The 22043-nt window shown below is 45.9% G+C and overlaps 1 protein-coding gene across 8 annotated transcripts; it reads left to right on the top strand.

Moving 5' to 3' along the window:
* The first annotated feature begins 8394 nt into the window (after positions 1-8394).
* Positions 8395-22043, top strand: CD300E (CD300e molecule). 8 transcript variants are annotated; one of them, XM_072781474.1, is made up of 6 exons: positions 8423-8529; positions 12738-12788; positions 13337-13545; positions 16123-16470; positions 18823-18931; positions 19948-22043. In XM_072781474.1, exons 3-6 carry the CDS (start codon positions 13425-13427, stop codon positions 20129-20131), a joined length of 762 nt encoding a protein of 253 aa, XP_072637575.1. In that variant the 5' UTR covers positions 8423-8529; positions 12738-12788; positions 13337-13424; the 3' UTR covers positions 20132-22043. The 8 variants fall into 8 exon arrangements, with proteins under 8 accessions (XP_072637580.1, XP_072637573.1, XP_072637579.1 ...); XM_072781473.1 differs by having other exon boundaries at positions 8431-8529; positions 12738-13171; XM_072781475.1 differs by having other exon boundaries at positions 8441-8529; positions 13334-13545.

The raw sequence follows: 22043 nt of genomic DNA, 5'->3' as shown, positions 1-22043 counted from the left end.
CACTTTAGTACTTGCTGCAGGTCCCAAGTAGAGCCAGGGCTCCTGTACCCAGCCTCTGCCTTGGTTCTCTGCTCTTTTTCCCCATCTCAAAGTATCAGGGTGTTAGCGGCCAGTGTTTGGTTTCCAATTGTCACTCTACTTTTAACTAGCAGGGTAATGAAACTGGGCAAGTCACTTAACCTCTGTGTGTCTGTTGCCTCATCAATAAAATGAGGATGATTCTAGCAACTATGACTGTTTTAACTTCTTGTGGTTGTTTTTTGCCAAAAATTGGTGACATAATGTAATTATTTATCATGTTCATGGATTCTGTGGGTCAAGCATCTGGACAGGGCATAGTAGGGAAATTTGTCTGAACCTCAGCTGGAAGGCTCAAATGCTGGGGGCTGCAATCCCTCAAAAGCTCTTTCACTTACATGCTGTTCACTCACATGGCATTAGCCAAGGTTATTGACCAGAATCCGACGTGTGGCCTCACATATGGTCTGGACTTCCTCACAATATGGCAGCTGGATTCATGAGCAAGTGTCCTATGAGAACCAGGTGGGTGCTGTCTCCTCCTGACCTGTTCTCAGAAGACACACATCACTTCCACCATGTTCTATAGTCAGAACAGTCACAAGCCCACCCAGCTTCAAGGTAAATAGATTCCACCTTTGGATAGAGATGGGCCAGGCTTCTGGAAGAGCACATGGGACTAGAAATATTGGTGTGGCCATTTTTGGAAAATACAACGTGCTGCAGGCATGATAGCAGAACAGCCTTATGTTGTGAAGAAACATGAGATGGACAGGGTGAAGTATGGAACCCAGTGCTCCTGACATCGTGAGCCATTCTCTCTTCTGCTCTCTCTTGTCTCTCTGTGGCTCTGAGGAACAAATGGTCAGAACCAGCATGAGGGGCTGATGATGGTCCATGATGGTCACATGATGGCCATGTGCTGGGATCAGGGTCCAAAGGTGGGGGACAGAATGGCCTCTTTCACAGGTGTGCTACAACCACTTTCTCTGACTCCATTGCCTTGACCAGGTCCTTCCTGCTCTTTGTCAGCTTCTTCTTCCTGGTCTTGCTGAAGGCCATCCTCTTCCTGAACTGCTATTTGGTTGGCCTGGTTTCAACATCATCTCTGATGGCGATGGTCTGCCTGGCCCAGTGAAACTGCAGCTCCTACACCAGGGGCTTCCTGTCTGGTGACACAGCTTCTGGCCAAATTCAGCCCAGGCCCCTACCTGGGATGTGAAGTCGGAAATGAGTCAGTCCTACCAGAAGCTTTTATACTTGGGTGTTGAGTCATCTTTGTCGGATCCTTTCCTAAGGCTGACCTGGCAGCAGACAGCAGGACATGGTGCAAGGACATGGGCTCTGGACTGAGAGAGTTGTGTGTTCAAGCTCCAGTGCTGCCTCTTACCATGTGACCCAGGAGAGGTTATTGATGACTCGCATCATCTGTTTCTTGGATTTGTATATTATTGAGATAATACATGGAAGACATTGGCCATGTAGGAGAAGCTCCCACATGGAGCTGCCATGGGGTACAGGGAAGAGGATGGGCCAATAAAGGACTTGGGAGGAGTGAGCCAGGCCTCCTGGGACTCCTGCTTGACTATGGGTACAATGAGGGGAGGTGGTGAGCCCCCAGAGACCCCACCCACATCTGTCTGTGCCAAACATGCATTTGGCAATAGATGAAGGGGATGAAGAAAGGGGGGGGTCTTGCTTTAAAGTAGAGCTGAGAGTGCCACCCCTATGTGCAGTAGGTGCTGGGAAGAGAGTTTCTTTGTGATAAGCTGCAAACAGAGTTGTAGAGGGTCAGTGAGTGGTTAGGCATGAGGGAGCCTGAACCAGCTCCAGACTGAACCCCTCCCCCTCCTTCTCTCTGTGCCTCGGTTCTGTGTCCTCAGTTACCTCTGTTCTGGGGAAGAGTTCTATCTCCTTTCTTAAGGTTCAGCTCTTAATGCCCTGGGTACAGAAATCACATATTATCTGTTATTTTTTTTTGATGTTTCCCTCTCCTGGATTTGTGTGATCTCCAGAAGAATCCCACATGCCTTCTATGCCTTCGTCCAAGGTGTTGCTAAAAATATTGAACAGGTGAGCCTCCAGATAGAGCCTTTGGGCATCTGATTGCAGACCACCTACTAGGTGACTTGGCTTCTTTCCTGCAGGATGAGGAATGTGGCGGCACCCTGGCACTGTCCCTCTAGACAGGTGTGACAACAGGCTGTGAGTTGGTAGTGCATCACTTCTAGTTGAAAAAATATATCCTGGGCAGCCCCGGTGGCCCAGCGGTATGGCGCTGCCTTTGGCCCGGGGTGTGATCCTGGAGACCCAGGATTGAATCCCACGTCAGGCTCCCTGCATGGAGCCTGCTTCTCCCTCTGCCTGTGTCTCTGCCTCTCTCTCAATCTCTCTCTGTGTGTCTGTCATGAATAAATAAAAATTAAAATCTTAAAAAAAAGAAATATATCCTCACACCTTTTCATGAGTTAGTTAGGAAGACAATAGGCCTCTTAACTCCTAGCACCCTAAGTAAGTGGCTTTCTTTATACTGAGGGGCTTACAAAGGGGGCCTACTTAGAGCAGGGGTAAATGAATACGGGCTGGACCCACTCACTTCTAATGAATAGAATATGGCAAAATAATAGGATGCTGCTCTGCCATTAGGTTACAAAAAGACTCTGGTTTCTGTTTTGCTGGCTTTCACTTCTTTGCTGTGATGGAAGCCAGATGCCATGTTGCGAGATGTTGGAGAGGCCCATATGGCAAGGAACTCAGGGGGCTTCTGACCAATAGCCAGAACAGCCCTGAGTTCCATGGTCTGTGAGCAACTGGGAATCCTGCCAGCTACCACATGAGCAAACTTAGAAACTGACCCACCCTCATTTGAGTTTTCAGATGAGAGTGCAGTCCCAGTCGATACTGCCTGCAGGTTTGTGAGAAATCTGTAGACATAGATAATAATACACTTATACTTGGTGACTTCAATCTAGCTCTTTCTATACTCGATAGGTCTTCTAAGCACAACATCTCCAAAGAAACGAGAGCTTTAAATGATACACTGGACCAGATGGATTTCACAGATATCTACAGAACTTTACATCCAAACTCAACTGAATACACATTCTTCTCAAGCGCACATGGAACTTTCTCCAGAATAGACCACATATTGGGACACAAATCGGGTCTGAACCGATACCAAAAGATTGGGATTGTCCCCTGCATATTCTCAGACCATAATGCCTTGAAATTAGAACTAAATCACAACAAGAAGTTTGGAAGGACCTCAAACACGTGGAGGTTAAGGACCATCCTGCTAAAAGATAAAAGGGTCAACCAGGAAATTAAGGAAGAATTAAAAAGATTCATGGAAACTAATGAGAATGAAGATACAACCATTCAAAATCTTTGGGATGCAGCAAAAGCAGTCCTAAGGGGGAAATACATCGCAATACAAGCATCCATTCAAAAACTGGAAAGAACTCAAATACAAAAGCTAACCTTACACATAAAGGAGCTAGAGAAAAAACAGCAAATAGATCCTACACCCAAGAGAAGAAGGGAGTTAATAAAGATTCGAGCAGAACTCAACGAAATCGAGACCAGAAGAACTGTGGAACAGATCAACAGAACCAGGAGTTGGTTCTTTGAAAGAATTAATAAGATAGATAAACCATTAGCCAGCCTTATTAAAAAGAAGAGAGAGAAGACTCAAATTAATAAAATCATGAATGAGAAAGGAGAGATCACTACCAACACCAAGGAAAGACAAACGATTTTAAAAACATATTATGAACAGCTATACGCCAATAAATTAGGCAATCTAGAAGAAATGGACGCATTCCTGGAAAGCCACAAACTACCAAAACTGGAACAGGAAGAAATAGAAAACCTGAACAGGCCAATAACCAGGGAGGAAATTGAAGCAGTCATCAAAAACCTCCCAAGACACAAGAGTCCAGGGCCAGATGGCTTCCCAGGGGAATTTTATCAAACGTTTAAAGAAGAAATCATACCTATTCTCCTAAAGCTGTTTGGAAAGATAGAAAGAGATGGAGTACTTCCAAATTCGTTCTATGAAGCCAGCATCACCTTAATTCCAAAGCCAGACAAAGACCCCACCAAAAAGGAGAATTACAGACCAATATCCCTGATGAACATGGATGCAAAAATTCTCAACAAGATACTGGCCAATAGGATCCAACAGTACATTAAGAAAATTATTCACCATGACCAAGTAGGATTTATCCCTGGGACACAAGGCTGGTTCAACACCCGTAAAACAATCAATGTGATTCATCATATCAGCAAGAGAAAAACCAAGAACCATATGATCCTCTCATTGGATGCAGAGAAAGCATTTGACAAAATACAGCATCCATTCCTGATCAAAACTCTTCAAAGTGTAGGGATAGAGGGAACATTCCTCGACATCTTAAAAGCCATCTATGAAAAACCCACAGCAAATATCATTCTCAATGGGGAAGCACTAGGAGCCTTTCCCCTAAGATCAGGAACAAGACAGGGATGTCCACTCTCACCACTGCTGTTCAACATAGTACTGGAAGTCCTAGCCTCAGCAATCAGACAACAAAAAGACATTAAAGGCATTCAAATTGGCAAAGAAGAAGTCAAACTCTCCCTCTTCGCCGATGACATGATACTCTACATAGAAAACCCAAAAGTCTCCACCCCAAGATTGCTAGAACTCATACAGCAATTCGGTAGCATGGCAGGATACAAAATCAATGCCCAGAAGTCAGTGGCATTTCTATACACTAACAATGAGACTGAAGAAAGAGAAATTAAGGAGTCAATCCCATTTACAATTGCACCCAAAAGCATAAGATACCTAGGAATAAACCTAACCAAAGATGTAAAGGATCTATACCCTCAAAACTATAGAACACTTCTGAAAGAAATTGAGGAAGACACAAAGAGATGGAAAAATATTCCATGCTCATGGATTGGCAGAATTAATATTGTGAAAATGTCAATGTTACCCAGGGCAATATACACGTTTAATGCAATCCCTATCAAAATACCATGGACTTTCTTCAGAGAGTTAGAACAAATTATTTTAAGATTTGTGTGGAATCAGAAAAGACCCCGAATAGCCAGGGGAATTTTAAAAAAGAAAACCATATCTGGGGGCATCACAATGCCAGATTTCAGGTTGTACTACAAAGCTGTGGTCATCAAGACAGTGTGGTACTGGCACAAAAACAGACACATAGATCAGTGGAACAGAATAGAGAATCCAGAAGTGGACCCTGAACTTTATGGGCAACTAATATTCGATAAAGGAGGAAAGACTATCCATTGGAAGAAAGACAGTCTCTTCAATAAATGGTGCTGGGAAAATTGGACATCCACATGCAGAAGAATGAAACTAGACCACTCTCTTTCACCATACACCAAGATAAACTCAAAATGGATGAAAGATCTAAATGTGAGACAAGATTCCATCAAAATCCTAGAGAAGAACACAGGCAACACCCTTTTTGAACTCGGCCATAGTAACTTCTTGCAAGATACATCCACGAAGGCCAAAGAAACAAAAGCAAAAATGAACTATTGGGACTTCATCAAGATAAGAAGCTTTTGCACAGCAAAGGATACAGTCAACAAAACTCAAAGACAACCTATAGAATGGGAGAAGATATTTGCAAATGACATATCAGATAAAGGGCTAGTTTCCAAGATCTATAAAGAACTTATTAAACTCAACACCAAAGAAACAAACAATCCAATCATGAAATGGGCAAAAGACATGAACAGAAATCTCACAGAGGAAGACATAGACATGGCCAACATGCATATGAGAAAATGTTCTGCATCACTTGCCGTCAGGGAAATACAAATCAAAACTACAATGAGATACCACCTCACACCAGTGAGAATGGGGAAAATTAACAAGGCAGGAAACAACAAATGTTGGAGAGGATGCGGAGAAAAGGGAACCCTCTTACACTGTTGGTGGGAATGTGAACTGGTGCAGCCACTCTGGAAAACTGTATGGAGGTTCCTCAAACAGTTAAAAATATACCTGCCCTACGACCCAGCAATTGCACTGTTGGGGATTTACCCCAAAGATACAAATGCAATGAAACACCGGGACACCTGCACCCCGATGTTTATAGCAGCTATGGCCACGATAGCCAAACTGTGGAAGGAGCCTCGGTGTCCAACGAAAGATGAATGGATAAAGAAGATGTGGTTTATGTATACAATGGAATATTACTCAGCTATTAGAAATGACAAATACCCACCATTTGCTTCAACGTGGATGGAACTGGAGGGTATTATGCTGAGTGAAGTAAGCCAGTCGGAGAAGGACAAACATTATATGTTCTCATTCATTTGGGGAATATAAATAATAGTGAAAGGGAATATAAGGGAAGGGAGAAGAAATGTGTGGGAAATATCAGAAAGGGAGACAGAACGTAAAGACTGCTAACTCTGGGAAACGAACTAGGGGTGGTAGAAGGGGAGGAGGGCAGGGGGTGGGAGTGAATGGGTGACGGGCACTGGGTGTTATTCTGTATGTTAGTAAATTGAACACCAATAAAAAATAAATTAAAAAAAAAAGAAATCTGTAGACAAAGTCATGCATGATTCCTGTGAGATAGTATATATTATAGGTTTTTAAAAATTTTTTTAAATTATATTTATTCATGAGAGACACAGACATAGGCAGAGGGAGGAGCAGGCTCTCTGTAAGGACCCTGATGTGGGACTCGATCCCAGGACACTGGGATTAACTGCTGAGCCACCCAGGCGGCTTATATGTTATTGTTTCAAGCTAAGTTTGAGGTCATTTGTTGTGCAGCAATAGGTAACTACGATCCCATGAGCTGCCTGAGAGTAGAACCAGGAATGAAGGTTTATCTCTCTGCCACCTCAGCATCTAGTATGGCGTTGACACACAGAAAGTGCACAGAAATGTTGGTTGCAGTGTTGGTAAGTCACAGGTGTATGCAGGATTACCCCATCAAGGCAGAAATGGAGGCAGAAATGGGTAAGGCATGCTCATGCTCCATTTGAAGCATGTGTGAAGAAAGATTTAATGCAGTTCGTCTCTTTCATTTAGTATTTATTTGTTTCCAGGAATGTCCAGAGCCATGACAGTGACTCTTGGCCAGTTTGAGGACTAAACATTTGGAATGTTCACATAATCACTGATAAGTGAGGTTATTCTGTATACCTGAGACTGTGGATCAGGCTAGAGCAGGTCGTCAGTGTTGTTCTGTGTCAGCAGGAAGATTCATGCTATACATCTGGGGGGCGACATCTCACACACATCTCTAGTTTGCAGCCAGAGAGAAATGCATGTTCCCAAGGCACTTGCAGAGAGGGGTGACTTGCACCCCACCTCTCTAGTGTTTGCCCATGGATACCCTTCCTGCTACTCTTGCACTGTATCCTTCACTGCAACAAACCTTAGCCATGATCATAACTTGTCAAGTTGTATGAGTCTTTCCAGTGAATCACCAAACTAGTGGGAGATCATGGGACCCTTGGAGCAGAGTGAAATGATGTTTAGGGGGTAAAAGAGGAGCTTGTTGCTATAAGAGGAAGGGAATGTGCTCTATTCATCCTTCCCTAAGCTCCATTATTTGGCAGAATTGTGGTCCCCCCCCCAAAGATGTCCACATTATAATCCCCAGAACCTGTGAATATTTTACCTTTCACAGCAAAAGGAAGTTTACAGATGTGATTAAATTAAAGATCTTGAGATGGAGCGATTATCCTGGATCACCCAGTGGGCCCAATGTTATCGTAAGGGTTCCTATAAAACAGAAGCTGGAGGGTCAGAGTCAGAAAAACAGATGTGATGATGGAAATTGGGGGTGAGGTGATGTGGGGCCACAGGAGGTAGAAGAAGGCAAGGAAGTGGATTCTTCCCTGGAGCTTCCAGAAGGGGGAAGGAAGCCCTGCTGATGCCTTGACCTTGGCCCTGTGAAACTAATTTCAGATTTCCAACCTCTAGAACTATAAGACTGGAGTATGTCCCTACTCTTCTGTGTGACACTAAGAAGAGCATCCAGGTCGAAGAAGCTTTGAATTGTGTAGGACGTAAACATTGGTCACAGCTAGACCAGAAACTGTCCCCCAAAAGGACACATGCTGCGATCTCAGTGGGCAGGCACTTCCCGCAGACAGGGCTAGAGCCGTGGAGCTGTGGGGCTGAGAGCCAAGGACAGCCTGGCATCCAGCTGGGTGGGCCCTGCTGTGGCTCGGCGAACCCTCAGCAGGTTGGGGGACAAGGTGCCATCAAGCTCCCAGTGCAGTTCTGGTTTTGAGTCAATCTCTTTTTTGGCACGTTCTTCCCCTTTCCCAATCACTCTGCAACTTAAAATGAAGAAGCAGCAGAGGAAGGAAGCAGATAACAAAATAGGGACAGGAAGTGACAGTATTGAGGGCTGGAACTCCTAGGCCAGATGTCGGAAGACAAGGATCTGGATGTTCTGGGGCCAGGGAGACAGGTCCATCGGTCTGTTTGTCACTCGACCCCTTCTCTGCCTCCAGGTGAGTGGGTCTGGGACTAGTCACTTATTGAATCTTCCCTGGGTGGGGGGAAGAGGAGAACTTTTGTCTAGGAGAGCAATTTCAGGAGAGCAGGTAACACACAGGTCCCATGAAACTGCTACCACCTACACTGGGCGGGAGGATATTGGGACTGTGGCTGTTCACTGCCAGGCACAGAGGCGGGGGACATTTTGTTAGCCCACTGGGTGTGTGTGTGTGTGTGTGTGTGTGTGTGGCATCAGTTGCTAACATTACGCCAGGGTCTGTGCCTAACACTTGACATCAGTGATCTCATTTATTCCTCACAACAGTCATTAGGATGTGGATGCCACCATCCTGATGGAGGAACTGGGAACTAGAGAGATGCCAGGTAGGGAGAGGTGTACTCTCCAAAGGAATGGGAGGTGAGGGGTTAAGGGGACAACAGTCCAGCTTCCTAGGAGGAGCAAAGTGAGGACAAGCCAGAGGCTAGGTGTTTGGGTGTGTAGGGCTTGGAGGAGCAGACCCCAGATTCCCAAGAGGCCTGATGAGTGCAGTTGGAGAGGGTGACTGGGGCAGCAGTAATGTGAGTGGCCAGGAGAATGAGCCACTGTAGGCAGAATTAGCGATGGCTTGGGTGTGCAGCCACCAATCATCTAGAATCCACCTTGGCAAGTGCAGGCCAGAAGTGATTGTTGACAACCCACCAGAAGGTCCCAGCAGGTAGTCCTAGCTTTTGGCCTCGAGGAGCCAAACAAGGATGCTGAATTGGTCGTAAGCTGCACTGGAGAGCCTAGAATGAGGGATTTCAGTAAGATTTGAGGAACTATTGTGTTTTTTATCTTTTTACCCAACTGAATAAATCCATGCCAAACTGTTGGGGGAAGTCACATTGTAGAATTTGTGAAGACTCAGGTCTACTTAGTGAAACAGGTTCTGGTTGTAGACTTTGGCATCAAGGAATGAGACTCGACTGCCAAGTATGGCCATTCTGAGCAGCAATCTGTCTGGTTAAGGGGATGTTTACCCTAGAACCTGGAAATCCTGCTTTGGGAGCCACTTAGGCATCCAACATGGGGCTCTGATGAATGGCCTTGGGCGCCTGCTATGGAATACAAACTGAAGTTGGAAACAGCAAACTGTAGACATATAGTGACACGGATGAGGCTTAAGAATCTGGTGCTGAGTGAAAAAAGCAAAACCGGAATGAGACGAATGGCCCGAAACCCTGTGGTTTTAAACATATGCATACAGAGCAAGCATATGCGCCTTATGATCACACGAGGCAATGATGTCCACTGAAGGGCTGTCTTTGAGGAGTGTGAACAGGGGATGAAACGGAACACACCAAACAAAGAAATGACAAGTTTGGTGGGTGGAGACGGGGGGCACTTTTCTGGACCAATGAAGTCAACACACAGGACCTGAGGGAAACTCCAAGGACAAAACAAAACAAAACTCAAGACAGAAAACCCGATAAAGCATGTTGGGGCAGGGTTAGGAGAGAATGGTGTACACAGGTATGGCGGTGGCTCAGAGGCAGGGGGCAAGTCTGCCAGTGCCAGGGTTGGGAGGGAAGGCTTTTTCCATGTCTTGAAGGAAGCTGAGGGGGTGTAGGTGCCCCAGCAAGTGGATGGGAGGCTGGATGGGCCTGAGATCACCGTGTGCACCAGCTGACTGGCTGGAGGGAACACCTGCAGTTTGGGTTCTGGAAGGCTTTTGCGATGGCTGGGGCACAGAATATGAGCTGTGGAGGACAGGGAGAGGCTGGAGGCCAGCCAGGAGCTGGGTCTGGTGTATCGCACTAGGATCTGGATTTGACCATAGTTAAAGGGGAGATGGCGAAAGTTTGAAAGCAGGGAAACCACTGAATCAGATTTCACAGCTTCCTCCTTTTCTTTCAAAAGCACCAGCAAAGTGTGTGTTCTTCACACGCTGGGCCTCCAGATTTGACATCCATTCAAGGACATCACACCTCTCTATTCCAAAGGCTCTATTTCTATGGTAGTTGGTTATTAGTGCTGGTATTGGGGGGCCTTCCAGAGTTGGACAGGCCCCAGAAAAAATTTTCCTCAATTATTAAGGTTTTGACTCATATTATTCTTCATCTCCATGGTTTTATTTAGAGTTCACTTATTTTTCTTAGTTTTCAAAATGCATTTGTCATATGGTTATTTTATTTCCTAGAACTCTATATTGAGTGCCTCTCAAGAGGTGTGTGGATTTTTTAAAATAAAGTAAATCTTAGTAGAAGTAATTACAGGTAGCTTGTGCTCATTACTGCTTCATCCTTCCTTTGCTCAGGGCTGCCTATACAGGCAGGTGTCTAATTTTCTTTTCTCCTAGTTTTGGAGATGAGCTTTCTGACTTTTCTCCTACATATGGGTCACTCATTGCTGAGAGCAGGGGAGAGGTCCAGACACCTGTCTCTAGGAGGCGACTCTCTTGCGTGGCACCATCTCCCCTGCCCCGGTCCCTTCATTTCCTGCTGCTAATGCTCTGAAAAGCCTGGTCTTCCCAGGCCCATGTGCTGTGCTCTGGATAAAGAATAAAGACATAGAACAGGGTGTAGGACAGAGGAGAGTAACATTCTGAGACCCATCTCCCATCCGTATCCCTCACTTCCCACCCAGCCAGGTAGCCTCCTGCTTCTCTGTGTTCTCATTAAACAACAACGACAACAACACAACAACAACAAAAAAGATCTTTCTTGGGATATAGTTTACATACCATGCAACTCTCCCATTTAAAGTATGCAGTTCGATGTCTCTCGGCATACTCATCACTGCACTCGATCTTAGAGCATCTTCATCACCTTCAAAAGGAAACCCTATACTTTCTAGCTATCATCTCTCCCTGCATCTCCCCAAGTGCTAAGCAACCACTACATACTTCTGTATTTATAGGTTTCCTTATTCTGGACTTTCCTATGAATGGAATCACATATTATGTGGTCTTCAGTGACTGACTCCCTTCACTTTGCATAATGTTTTCAGATTCACCTTGCAGCAGGTTTCATTCTTTTTAATGGCTGAGTAATATTTCATTGTAAGGTTAGGTCACATTTTGTTTATCCATTCATCTGTTGATAGGCCCTTGGGTTATTTCTACCTTTTGACCATTTTGAATAATGTTACTAGAAACCTTTGTGTCCCAGTTTTTGTGTGGACATAGGTTTTCATTTCTCTTGGGTGTACACCTAGGAGTGGAATCACTGGGTCAGGTGGTAACTCTATGTGGGATCCTTTGACGAATTTGTAGACTGTTTTCCAAAGTGGTTGACCCATTTTCCTTTCCCATGAATGGGTGTATGGGTATTGTGACTTCTCGACATCCTTGCCAAGACTTACTATCTGACTTTTGGTGCTAGCCATTCTAGTGGGTGTAAAGTAGTGTCTCACCATGGTTTGATTTGTATTCCTTGATGGCTGCATTTCCCTAAGAATGTTGTCTGCACTTATCTTTGGACTGCTCCAGCCTCTACCTCCTCCCTAGAGTGGTGGAGCAGACAGTGGTAAGATGAGCCTTGTCTTCTAGGAGCTCAGCTTCTTCCCCAAATGTACATTGTTCCAGGTGCTCCTGACAATTGCTGGTGGGGCTGGGGAGGCCAAAGCCCTATGGGCCTCCTGTTGTCCCTAAGCAGAATGGCTCTGGGCATTGGGTTGACACCAGACGGTGGTTCTTATTTGTGTAAGCCATGCTGTGGATTGTGCAGCCTGTAGCCTCGGGCATTGGTAAGATGTTGGGGTGATGAAGGTGGGGAGGAAGCTGTGTTTCCTTTGGGAAGATGATGTTTGACTTCATAGCCACTAAGCTATTTGTCAGTTTCCTCCCTCCCCAAATCCCAAGGGATAACAAACCACACTGGGATTTGTGGACTTGATTTGGTGATGTCTAGTTTCAGGACCTCTCTATGCCTCCGTCTTCTTATATATAAAGTGGGGATAATGGTACCTGCCTTATAGCTTTGTTGTGAACTTGAATAATTTGGGTGAAGCTGATATCTATGTCTTTGAGTATATGATTCTGATGTGTAAGTTGAATTGGAGGCAATATATAGCTGGTGGACAGACCAGATGAGAAGCTAGTCCTGGTCCAGGACTGTTCTAAAGATATTTAATATTTACTGAGCAGTTGCTGCATTACAGGCACTGGGGCAAGTGCTTTACATTTGTTCACTCCTTTGTTTCCTATGAGGTAAGAATGGTTACTATTACTCTATTTTACAGATGGAGAAGCTGGGGATGAGAGTGATTTAGCAACATGCCCAAGGGCACATGGTTAGTATATAATGGAGATGGGACTCGAATCTGTGTGACTCCAGAACCTATGCTCTTCACCAACATTCTTATACTGATTTAGGTTAGTGGTATACAAGCAGGTGGAGCTTCCTCATAGGAAGTTAGAAAGTTGGGTCTGGAGCTCAGGAGAGAGATGAGGTTAGAGGAAGAGATATGAGGTCAACCACATGGAAGTAGTGGTTGAGAGAGTTATGGGGAATCCTCATACCAGATCTTTAAGTGGGGTGTTTTGTAACCCAAAAGGGACAGCTGGTTAGGTCAAGCAAGCAGCCTTGGACAGGAAGAAGCATGAGAGACAGGAACAAAGTTTCTCTTCTGTTGAAGGTTTCATATTTTGGGATTGACTTTCATGAAGCCTTCAGGTATGATCCAAACATTATATTGCCATTAAATGAAGGAAAAATCCTTCAGGTATGATCCAAACATTATATTGCCATTAAATGAAGGAAAAATCAGCAGATTTCTCTAATTGTTCTTAGTCCATTCTCTAAAGTATCTGTTGCCACTCTTCCCCTTTTCCTAAGTAGTGCTTCAAATTAGGAAGTGGATAGGAGATGAAAAAGGAAGGAGGGGAGAGACAGAAACACAAAGGAGACTTGAGTAATTAGAAAGTGGATGCCCCAGGCTCTGTCACAAACACCTGGATTCCAGCTGGAACCTGGATTTGCTGGGGACACCAGCCAGAGAGACAGGACCATGTGGCTGTCCCTGGTTCTGCTCCTTCTCTACCTCTCAGGTGAGTGGGGCTGGGGCTTTGGGCACCTGGTATTGGAGAGGGTGGCATAGTGGGTAGGTCCGTCCTGGTTTCAAACCAGAGGTGAAGTCTCAGCAGAACCTGGAAAGGCACATCCATTCACCCATCTTTATATCCTTCTATCCAGTCAAACATTCATCTACAGATCCGATATATGCTTACTGAGCACCAGCTGTGTGCCAGGGCCATTCTGGGTGCTATGTTTAAGAGCAACTTCTGCACTCAGGGACTCATGGCTGAATGAAGGAGTCAAGTCACTGTGATACAACATAGAACTTGCTGTAGAAGAGATTTATTCACATGATGTGGAAATGTACAACAGGTGCCCATAACACTACTCTTGATCTGATACAAGTCCTCACTGAGGCTCTGCTGGATGTTGGTCTTGATGGATGAATGAGTTGGCTGAGTGGAAAGTGGGAATAGCTTTTGCAAAAGTATGGATCTCTTCAAAGGTCATGGAAAGTTCAGGAATTAGCAATAGTTCTGTTTTGTTAGAGCTTAGTTTTAAAGGGGTTGGAAAGATTTGTTAGAAGGAATTAATGAGAGGTCTAAGAAGACATCCTCAGCATCCCCCTTAAGCCCTACCAGAACAAGGTGTGGTGCAGTCGGGCAAATAAAATCGTCCATTGAAGGTTGGAGTTTCAGAAAAGAAAGTCTTTTTTTTTTTTTTTTAAAGATTTTATTTATTTATGATAGTCACACAGAGAGAGAGAGAGAGAGAGAGAGAGAGAGAGGCAGAGACACAGGCAGAGGGAGAAGCAGGCTCCATGCACCGGGATCCCGACGTGGGATTCGATCCCGCGTCTCCAGGATCGCGCCCTGGGCCAAAGGCAGGCGCCAAACCGCTGCGCCACCCAGGGATCCCAGAAAAGAAAGTCTTAAAAAAAAAAAAGACATTCAACATGCATGAGAACCCATTCTCTGAAGGAAGTAAGGTTAGGGTAAAAATTAGGGGGTATTCTTTATGTTTGTAGAATAATTTTTATGTTGGGCAAGACATAGAACATGCCCAACATAATGATAGACTGTTCCACTGTTCCAGTATAGTGGGTGTAAAGGCAGAGGTTTAAAGAAAGATGACCCCCTGGGTGACCCTGGCCAAAGCATGATTTTATTCTCAGTAAAACAGAAGAATGGACAGGATAACCTTCAAGGTCCCGCAGGGCTCTCATAACTGAGATCTTAGAAGAACATCTAAAAGAGATGCATCTCATTACACATGGGAGGTGCTCAAAATGTCTTAAATGAGAATGACCATGATAATGGGAATTTTCTCCCCCTCCCCCATTTTTTTGGGTAATGGACTTTTTTCTGAATCACCATAATTAATGAAATGGGAACCCAAAGCAGTAGTGGCTGAAGCCGGCTTGTACCTGCTTACAAGAGCTGATTATGGCCTTATTTTTCCAACCCCATATCCAGTGACAGCATGTTGTTAGCCTGAAATCAGTCATAGTGAGAGTATCTACAGCACAGAAACTGGGGAACACTACAACCATGGCTTCTCCTTGACTTCCCTGCACTCCCCCTTGCTCCCTTCCCAAAGCCGGTTTTCTAGCACATCGCTGCTTCCTCATATCTGTTTGCTTAAATCTGATAAAATTGCCTAGCTTGGGTACAGTTAAACTGCAGCTGGAAACTTCTTCCCACCCCCTTCCAGTCCCACGGGGACTGGCTGATCTCTCCAGCCCTACAGGTTCACCTTTCCATCCATTTACAGCTAGGGTTCCTCTTGGGTCCAGATAAAAACTTTGGAGTCACTTGTAAAGACTGAATTTTTTTTTCCATCCCAGTTCTTGGCTTAGCTCCTTCCTCTCTGTCCCAGCATTCTCCCACTCACCACACCCATCAGAATTCCAAACACCATTTGGAAAAACGTGACCACTTTACATTTATGGAGGGTTGTATGGCTAACCTGAGAAGGGAAGGGGGAAAGTTTGTAGAGAAAGAAGGTAAGGCCCCGGGATGATGATGGGGCTGGTGGTGGTCAGTTCGTGCTCCAAACATGTGTCAAGAGGCCTATGAGGGTCTCCTTGGGATCCAGCCCTTCCCAGCAGTGTATTGCTCCTCCCTTGAGAGTGATTTGAATGAGAGCCAGGGGTTTACTTTTCCTCTTTTGAGAAAATGTGGAGAGCGGAGGATGCAAGAAGTGCTCAGAATAAGTTTGAGTTGCAGAAAACCTGAACGTAGAGCCTCATTCCAAAGGAAAGTGGTTTTGGACATGAGCTAATCTCATGCCTGGCAAAGGCTAAGGACAGGGCAGGACAGCCAGCAACCTCTGCGCCCTCTCCAGCTTCGTTCTGATTCTCCAAGGGCTGGGATCCCCATGTGGTTATTCAGTGTTTCTGGGCTCATAGGGAACAGGTCTCTATTCTTGTTGGCCATAGTCTCCAGACCCTCTGGTTTGGTCCTAAGCTCAGGTGTCCCTCCAAGTCCTCATCCCTGAGCCTGGGATCGTCCATACCTCCCTAGCAAATTTCCACTTGGGCTTCAGGCAGACAGCCCCTAAGGGGTTCCATTAAGACGGAGTCCTGGGATGTGGCTTATGTTTTCCAGGCTCTTTGTCCTTGACGGGCCCCGACTCTGTGATGGGCACCTTGGGTGGCTCTTTGAGTGTGCAGTGTCAGTACGAAAAGAAATACCAGGAGTATAACAAATACTGGTGCCGAGGAAACTATGACATAACATGTGAGAATATTGTGGAGACCAAGGGAAAAGAGAAAGAAGAGAGGAGTGGGCGCGTGACCATCAGAGACCATGCAGTTAACCTCACCTTTATAGTGACCATGGAGAACCTCACTGCAGATGATGCTGGATCCTACTGGTGTAAAATTCAGAAAATATGGCTCCTGGACATGTGGTCATATGACCCTTCAGTTCAGGTTAAAGTATCTGTTTTTGAAGGTAAGAGATCCTTTTACTCCATCAGTGGAGCTTATGGGATATGATTGAACGTGGGGACAAGGATGAGTGCCATGCTGAAGAGTGTCTCTGGGTCTTGTCTAGTCCTCAGGCCCAGTGGTGTTGGGAAAAGCCTGTGTTGAGGGCAGGGAGAGAGGCAGATGACTCTTCAGACTTGGCATGGGTGGGGGTGTGTATCTGAAGGTCCTCTCACTCTCATAGGGCCAGGGCCTCACTCTATTGCCTGGGAGGCCCCTCCATGCCAGACCAAGACTTTCCACTATGCTCTTTGAAAATCTGTACCAAAAGAGATAAACTCTTCATATATATATCTTCAGCTTGCTCACAGAACATTCCTTCTACTATACTGTCCTGAAATTGGCCTTGCTTCCTTCATTTCAAGAAATAGTCTTCTTGAGTGGAAGTGCTTTCTCCTACACCAAAGTGCCATAGGGCGGTGAAGCCATGTCCAAATTCTCCCAGCCCTCTATCACAACTTCCAACCTATCACTTCCCACCTGCTTCCTTTAACTTTTGTGTCACATGGCCACATGCATTCTCTACTTCTCCTTCCATTGGCGTCTAGGTTATTCCTTGACATTTCTAATCCCTGTCATAATTTTGGGAGTTTTTAATGAGTAACTTGTCTCAGCTTCCAGGACCTTCTCAACTGCAGTGACCTACATTTCCACTCTCCAGAATCTTACTCCATGGCACATCTTGCTGTCACCTCAAACTGGTCCACGTCCAGAACCCTACACTCAGACGTTATACTTTCAGACAACTTTCTGTGCATCAGCCTTCTCACATCCTCAGCCCTACTGACCCTATTCTCAACCTCACATATGCCCCCAGTCCTTGGATCTCTCTTTCCATTCTCTCCCCATTTTTTGCCTAACCCACTTCTGCCCTGACGTCACTTCTTTCCTAAGCCAGGCCCCACTATCATGCAAGACTACATTTTCTTCACTTACCATGCACTATTTCCTTACCCACGTCTCAAGACCTTCATCCCTGAATCCATCTTAAAATTAGGGTGAGCAACCATTGGGGTTTTCCTAGGACTGACAAGTTTCATGGGATGCAGTGCCTTCCATGCTAAAACTGGAAAAATCTCAGGCAACCTAGGGCAAATTGATCTCCTACCTAAAATCTATCTGCTGCATTAACTGCTAAAGAAGACACAGATGCCGCCTATGGGTGTCAATACAAGTTCATGGTTTCTGATATGACTCTCCTGGTCTTTTACTTTACCAAGGGCGCACGGGATATCGGACATGAACTCTCTCTATTTCTTTTCTTCTCCCTCTACAAACTTCTGTGATGCCTGACCCATTCTTCCCCCTTTCCCTTCTAGGTTGAGGGCCGTTTCCCTCCACCTATTCAAGAACAATCATCCTGAGGTTGGCTCCTCACTCTGTAGCTCCTTGCTTCCCCATCCCCTTGAGCCAAATTCCCTCATTGCTCTTCCTCCGTCAATTATCCTCACTCTCTTCACCCCAGCCAGGAAAAACACATTTTCTTGTCCTAAAAATATCTTGTAATCCCCATGGCTTCCTCTAGGTGCCACCATTCTTCATCTCTCTCCTTTCTACTTGCCTGGAAGGTAGCTGAGGTCCAAGTCCTCTGCTCCTGCTCTACTTGATGGGGTTCCCCCCGTGCCCACTCTCTATCAACTTCAGTCCATCTACTTAGTTGCCTCTGTCCTGTGTGAGGGCAGGGATGGTGCCACAATCATCAATGAATTCCCAACGGCAAAGACATCAAGAGCTGTGGTTGGATGAAAAGGAGCCTGTCCTGGGAGTGCCAGGAGGGGCTAAGCCTCTGGGAGGCTTGATTTTTTGGGGAATTATGAGGTTGGGGCAGATTGGGCATGGGGACACAGATTGTATCAATAGCCTGGACATCTGAGATTTAGCCCCTCTTCAGCAGGGAGTTAAAATGGCCTTAGTTTCCATTTGAAGGGTGCTGTGAAACCCCTCCCACAGTCTCTTTGAGGCTTCTGGGCCACAGGCAGAGCCATCTTTTCCAGACTTGCCCCTGCCCCTTCTCCCTCTGGGGCTCCTCAGCTGGAGAAACCCATAAGAGACCCCTGCTCTCACTCTGGGTGGAGTCAGACTTGGAATGGAAAGAAAGATCTGGAACTTATTAGAGGTGGCTCTTATGATCAATTCTGGAAAAGTCTCATTTGGTCCCTGAGGAGCTCACTCCAGCCAGGAAGTGGCCTGGGGCTAGTTGCAGAGCATCTTTTGAGTCCCTTCTGCAAGTGGGCAGTTGTGTGTAGCACTGGATCCAAACAGGCACTTAGTGCATGGCTGGTGAGAGAGCGGCATCTGATGTGTGATTTGTCTCCAGCACCAAGTAAAACCACAGAGAGGACCACATGTCGAGCTGCATCTGCTGGCTTTCTGGGACCAAACACCAAGCAGAACCTCAGCACCGAGGAGGTGTTGACCTGCTCCGGGTAAGGAAAGGACTCACAGCCTAGAGACCACAGACGAGGGGGTTCAGCAGCCTTATGGGACTTTGGTCGGGGCTGGCAACACACCATGACCTTCTTACCTCACTGCTGGGTTTTCTTCCAGTTCTGGTCCCGATTTTTACATTCTCCGTGGCTGCATGGGGATTCCATGTGGAATGTATCACTTGTTTTGTGAACGCTCTCCCCCATGGGGCAGCTGCAGGGGAACAGGAGGCTGGTTCAGGTGGACATGTAGCCCCTCCCATGATCACTGCTCCCCCTCTCCTTTCCCACCTGGTTCTGGACTCTGGGTGCTGGTTCTGTGACCCCAAATTGGCCTTGCCTCCAAAGGTCTTTACTGTATCAGAGATCCAGGAGCTGCTTGTAGGGAGTGGGGGAGTTGGGCTGGCTCTAGGCTATTCTCTTCCCAAAGATACCCAGAAAGGGCCCTGCAGGGCAGAGGACAAGAGTCAGGGCTTTATTTTTTATTTTTTTTTTACAAGATTTTATTTATTTATTCATTAGACACACACACACACACACACAGAGCTAGAGACACAGGCAAAGGGAGAAGCAGGCTCCAAGCAGGGAGCCTGACATGGAACTCGGTCCCGGGACTCCAGGATCACGCCCTGGACCAAAGGCAGGCGCTAAACTGCTGAGCCACCCAGGGATCCGTGAGTCAGGGCTTTAAAGTGAGAGTGGGGGTGGCTTTCAAGAAGTGAGTTGATAAGGAAAAATGTGAGAGGAAAGGACAGAGAGGAAGCTTCTGGAAAGCAGGCACTGCTGGGCCCCTCTTCTCTTTGCCCCATTACCTCTCCTTAGCAGGATTCTCATGATCAAGGGAGGGGAGGTGATGGGGCCCCAGAGAGGGGCTGCCTTGGCATGTGTCCTTTCCAGGTTTGATCTAGAAACCTGGAAATAATATGTCTCTAGAGTCAGGGCACAGGTGGTGAAAGAAGTGTCCTGGGTTTCCCCCTGAGGAGCCAGTCATTTCCTGTCCCTATATCCCCCCACAGGTCCTTGCTCAGCAGTATCCACTTCTTGCTCTTGGTCTTCCTGAAGCTGCCCCTGTTCTTGACATTGGTGGGTGCTGTCCTCTGGGTGAACAGGCCTCAGAAGGGCTGTGGAGGAAGTCAGCCTGATGAGAAAACCCCACAACACAGTGCACCGCTCCCAGGAATGCCCTGTCCAGGAATATAACCTTTCAGAGTGGACAAGAGAGACCTTCAGAATTCAGACTCCAGGGCAGGGGGGTAGCAGTGCCTGGATTCTGGAGACACCAGGTCTTCTGGGAGTATGGTTCCCATGTTTCGATGGAGAATCCTGGGTCTTAGAGGACACTTTCTCTGAGTCCTCAGATACAGGGAGGATGAGTCTCCTGGGCTCATGCTTGGGGTCCTTCTGTGCCCCAGACCCTGTAGGTCCTTGCCCTCATGCCTACTTCCCAAAGGAAAGAATTCTCTGGAAGTTGCTGGAAATCCTGACCCTTTATGCTTCTCCTTGCCACAAAAGCTTCTCAGCTCAGTGCTCTCCTGGACAATAACCACCTCCTTCCTGCAGCCCAGAGGCTCCTTGAAGATTCACCCTTCACAGCCTCAGTCCTTGGGCTCACTGGGCTTCAAGCTCACGTATGTCCCTGTGATCAGGGAGTGTATGGCTGGGCTCAGCACATCTCTGCCTGAGCCAACCATGACTGAGAAACTTTAGGTTAAACTTCTGGGGCTGATTGGAACAGTAGTGAGAAGAGGCAATAGGTGCCCCTAACATCACTCCTGAAATCCCCCAATCTGGAGGGCCTCCTGTCCACAGAGTTGATGGACGGTCCACTTTAGAAGTCTGGCTGAAGCCACATGTCAAGTTGGTGTTTTCCACAGGAGAAGCAGACATGGTTTTCCAAAGACAGGGTACAGGACACAGAAGTGAGGAGATACTTCCCCACATTGGAATGTCATGATGCCACAGCCACCAGGAGGCACACCAGTCTCGCAAAGGGCTTGGTTGGTTTTGAATGCTTGTCAGTGGCTCCTCAGCTTCCAGAAAACACTCTGAGCTCCTGAGCCCTGTGTCCATAGGCAGGGCTGCCACACATGGAACCTGAGCCCTGGCATGGCTTCCACAAGGGCAGGGCCACTCATGGCAGAGGAGAGCTGCAAGTGGCCCAGGACTCCACTGAAGAAGAAGTTCAGCCAAAGAGGCATATATGGACCAAATAATAAAACAAAGGCCGATGTAGGAAACACAATGGTGGGCAAGAGAGAAGCTTGTGATGCACTTTATTTTTTTTTAAATTATTTTTAAGTATTTCAGTTTCTTCATATTTCCATATAAATTTTAGAATAAGCTTGTCTTTATCTACCAAAACGATCTTGCTGGGATTTTGATAGGAATCGTGTTAAACTTACAGATTTATATTGGGGGAATTGACATCTTTACAATGTTGATTCTTCCAGTCCAAAAACATGGTACCTCTTGCAATTCATTTAAATATTCTTTGGCTTTGGTCACCAGTGTTGTATAAATTTAGTGTGTGGATGCTGCACATGTTCTGTTAGATTTATACCCAGGTGTATCTTGTCAAGCAAGTGTGACTAGCACTGTGTGTTTCAATTTGCTTTCTACATGCTTGTTGCTAATATAGAAGTAGGATTGTGTGAGTCTTTATGTGTGTGTATATGTGTGTTTTTGTGTGTGTGTGTGCGTGTATTGATCTTTTATCCTGTGACTTGTTAAACTCATTTATTAGTTCTAACAGTTTGGCATTTTTTCCATAGATTCCTTGGGGTTTTCTACACAATTATGTCATCTGCACAGAGGGACAATTTTATTTCTTCTTTTCTAATCTGTGTGCTTTAATGGTGTCCTGGAAGCCCTAGGGAGCTGCTGGAAGATCTTAACTACTCTGGTGGCCATGTAGGACCTGCTGTTTTCTGGCATTTCTGTTTTTGAAAGAGAAACCAAAAGTGAAATTGTTCATGTTTACGTGTAAGCAACAAACTCCATTTAAAAAATATTCTAAAACAAAATATTGTGATCAAAACAAAACATATTTGTAACTTCATGCAATTCATGCCTGCAGTCTGTAATCTGTGAGTAAAGCAGAGAAATTGCTGAA

This window comes from Canis lupus, chromosome 16, assembly GCF_048164855.1.
Source record: "Canis lupus baileyi chromosome 16, mCanLup2.hap1, whole genome shotgun sequence".
NCBI lineage: Eukaryota > Metazoa > Chordata > Mammalia > Carnivora > Canidae > Canis > Canis lupus.
This window is presented reverse-complemented; position numbering and strand designations above follow the sequence as displayed.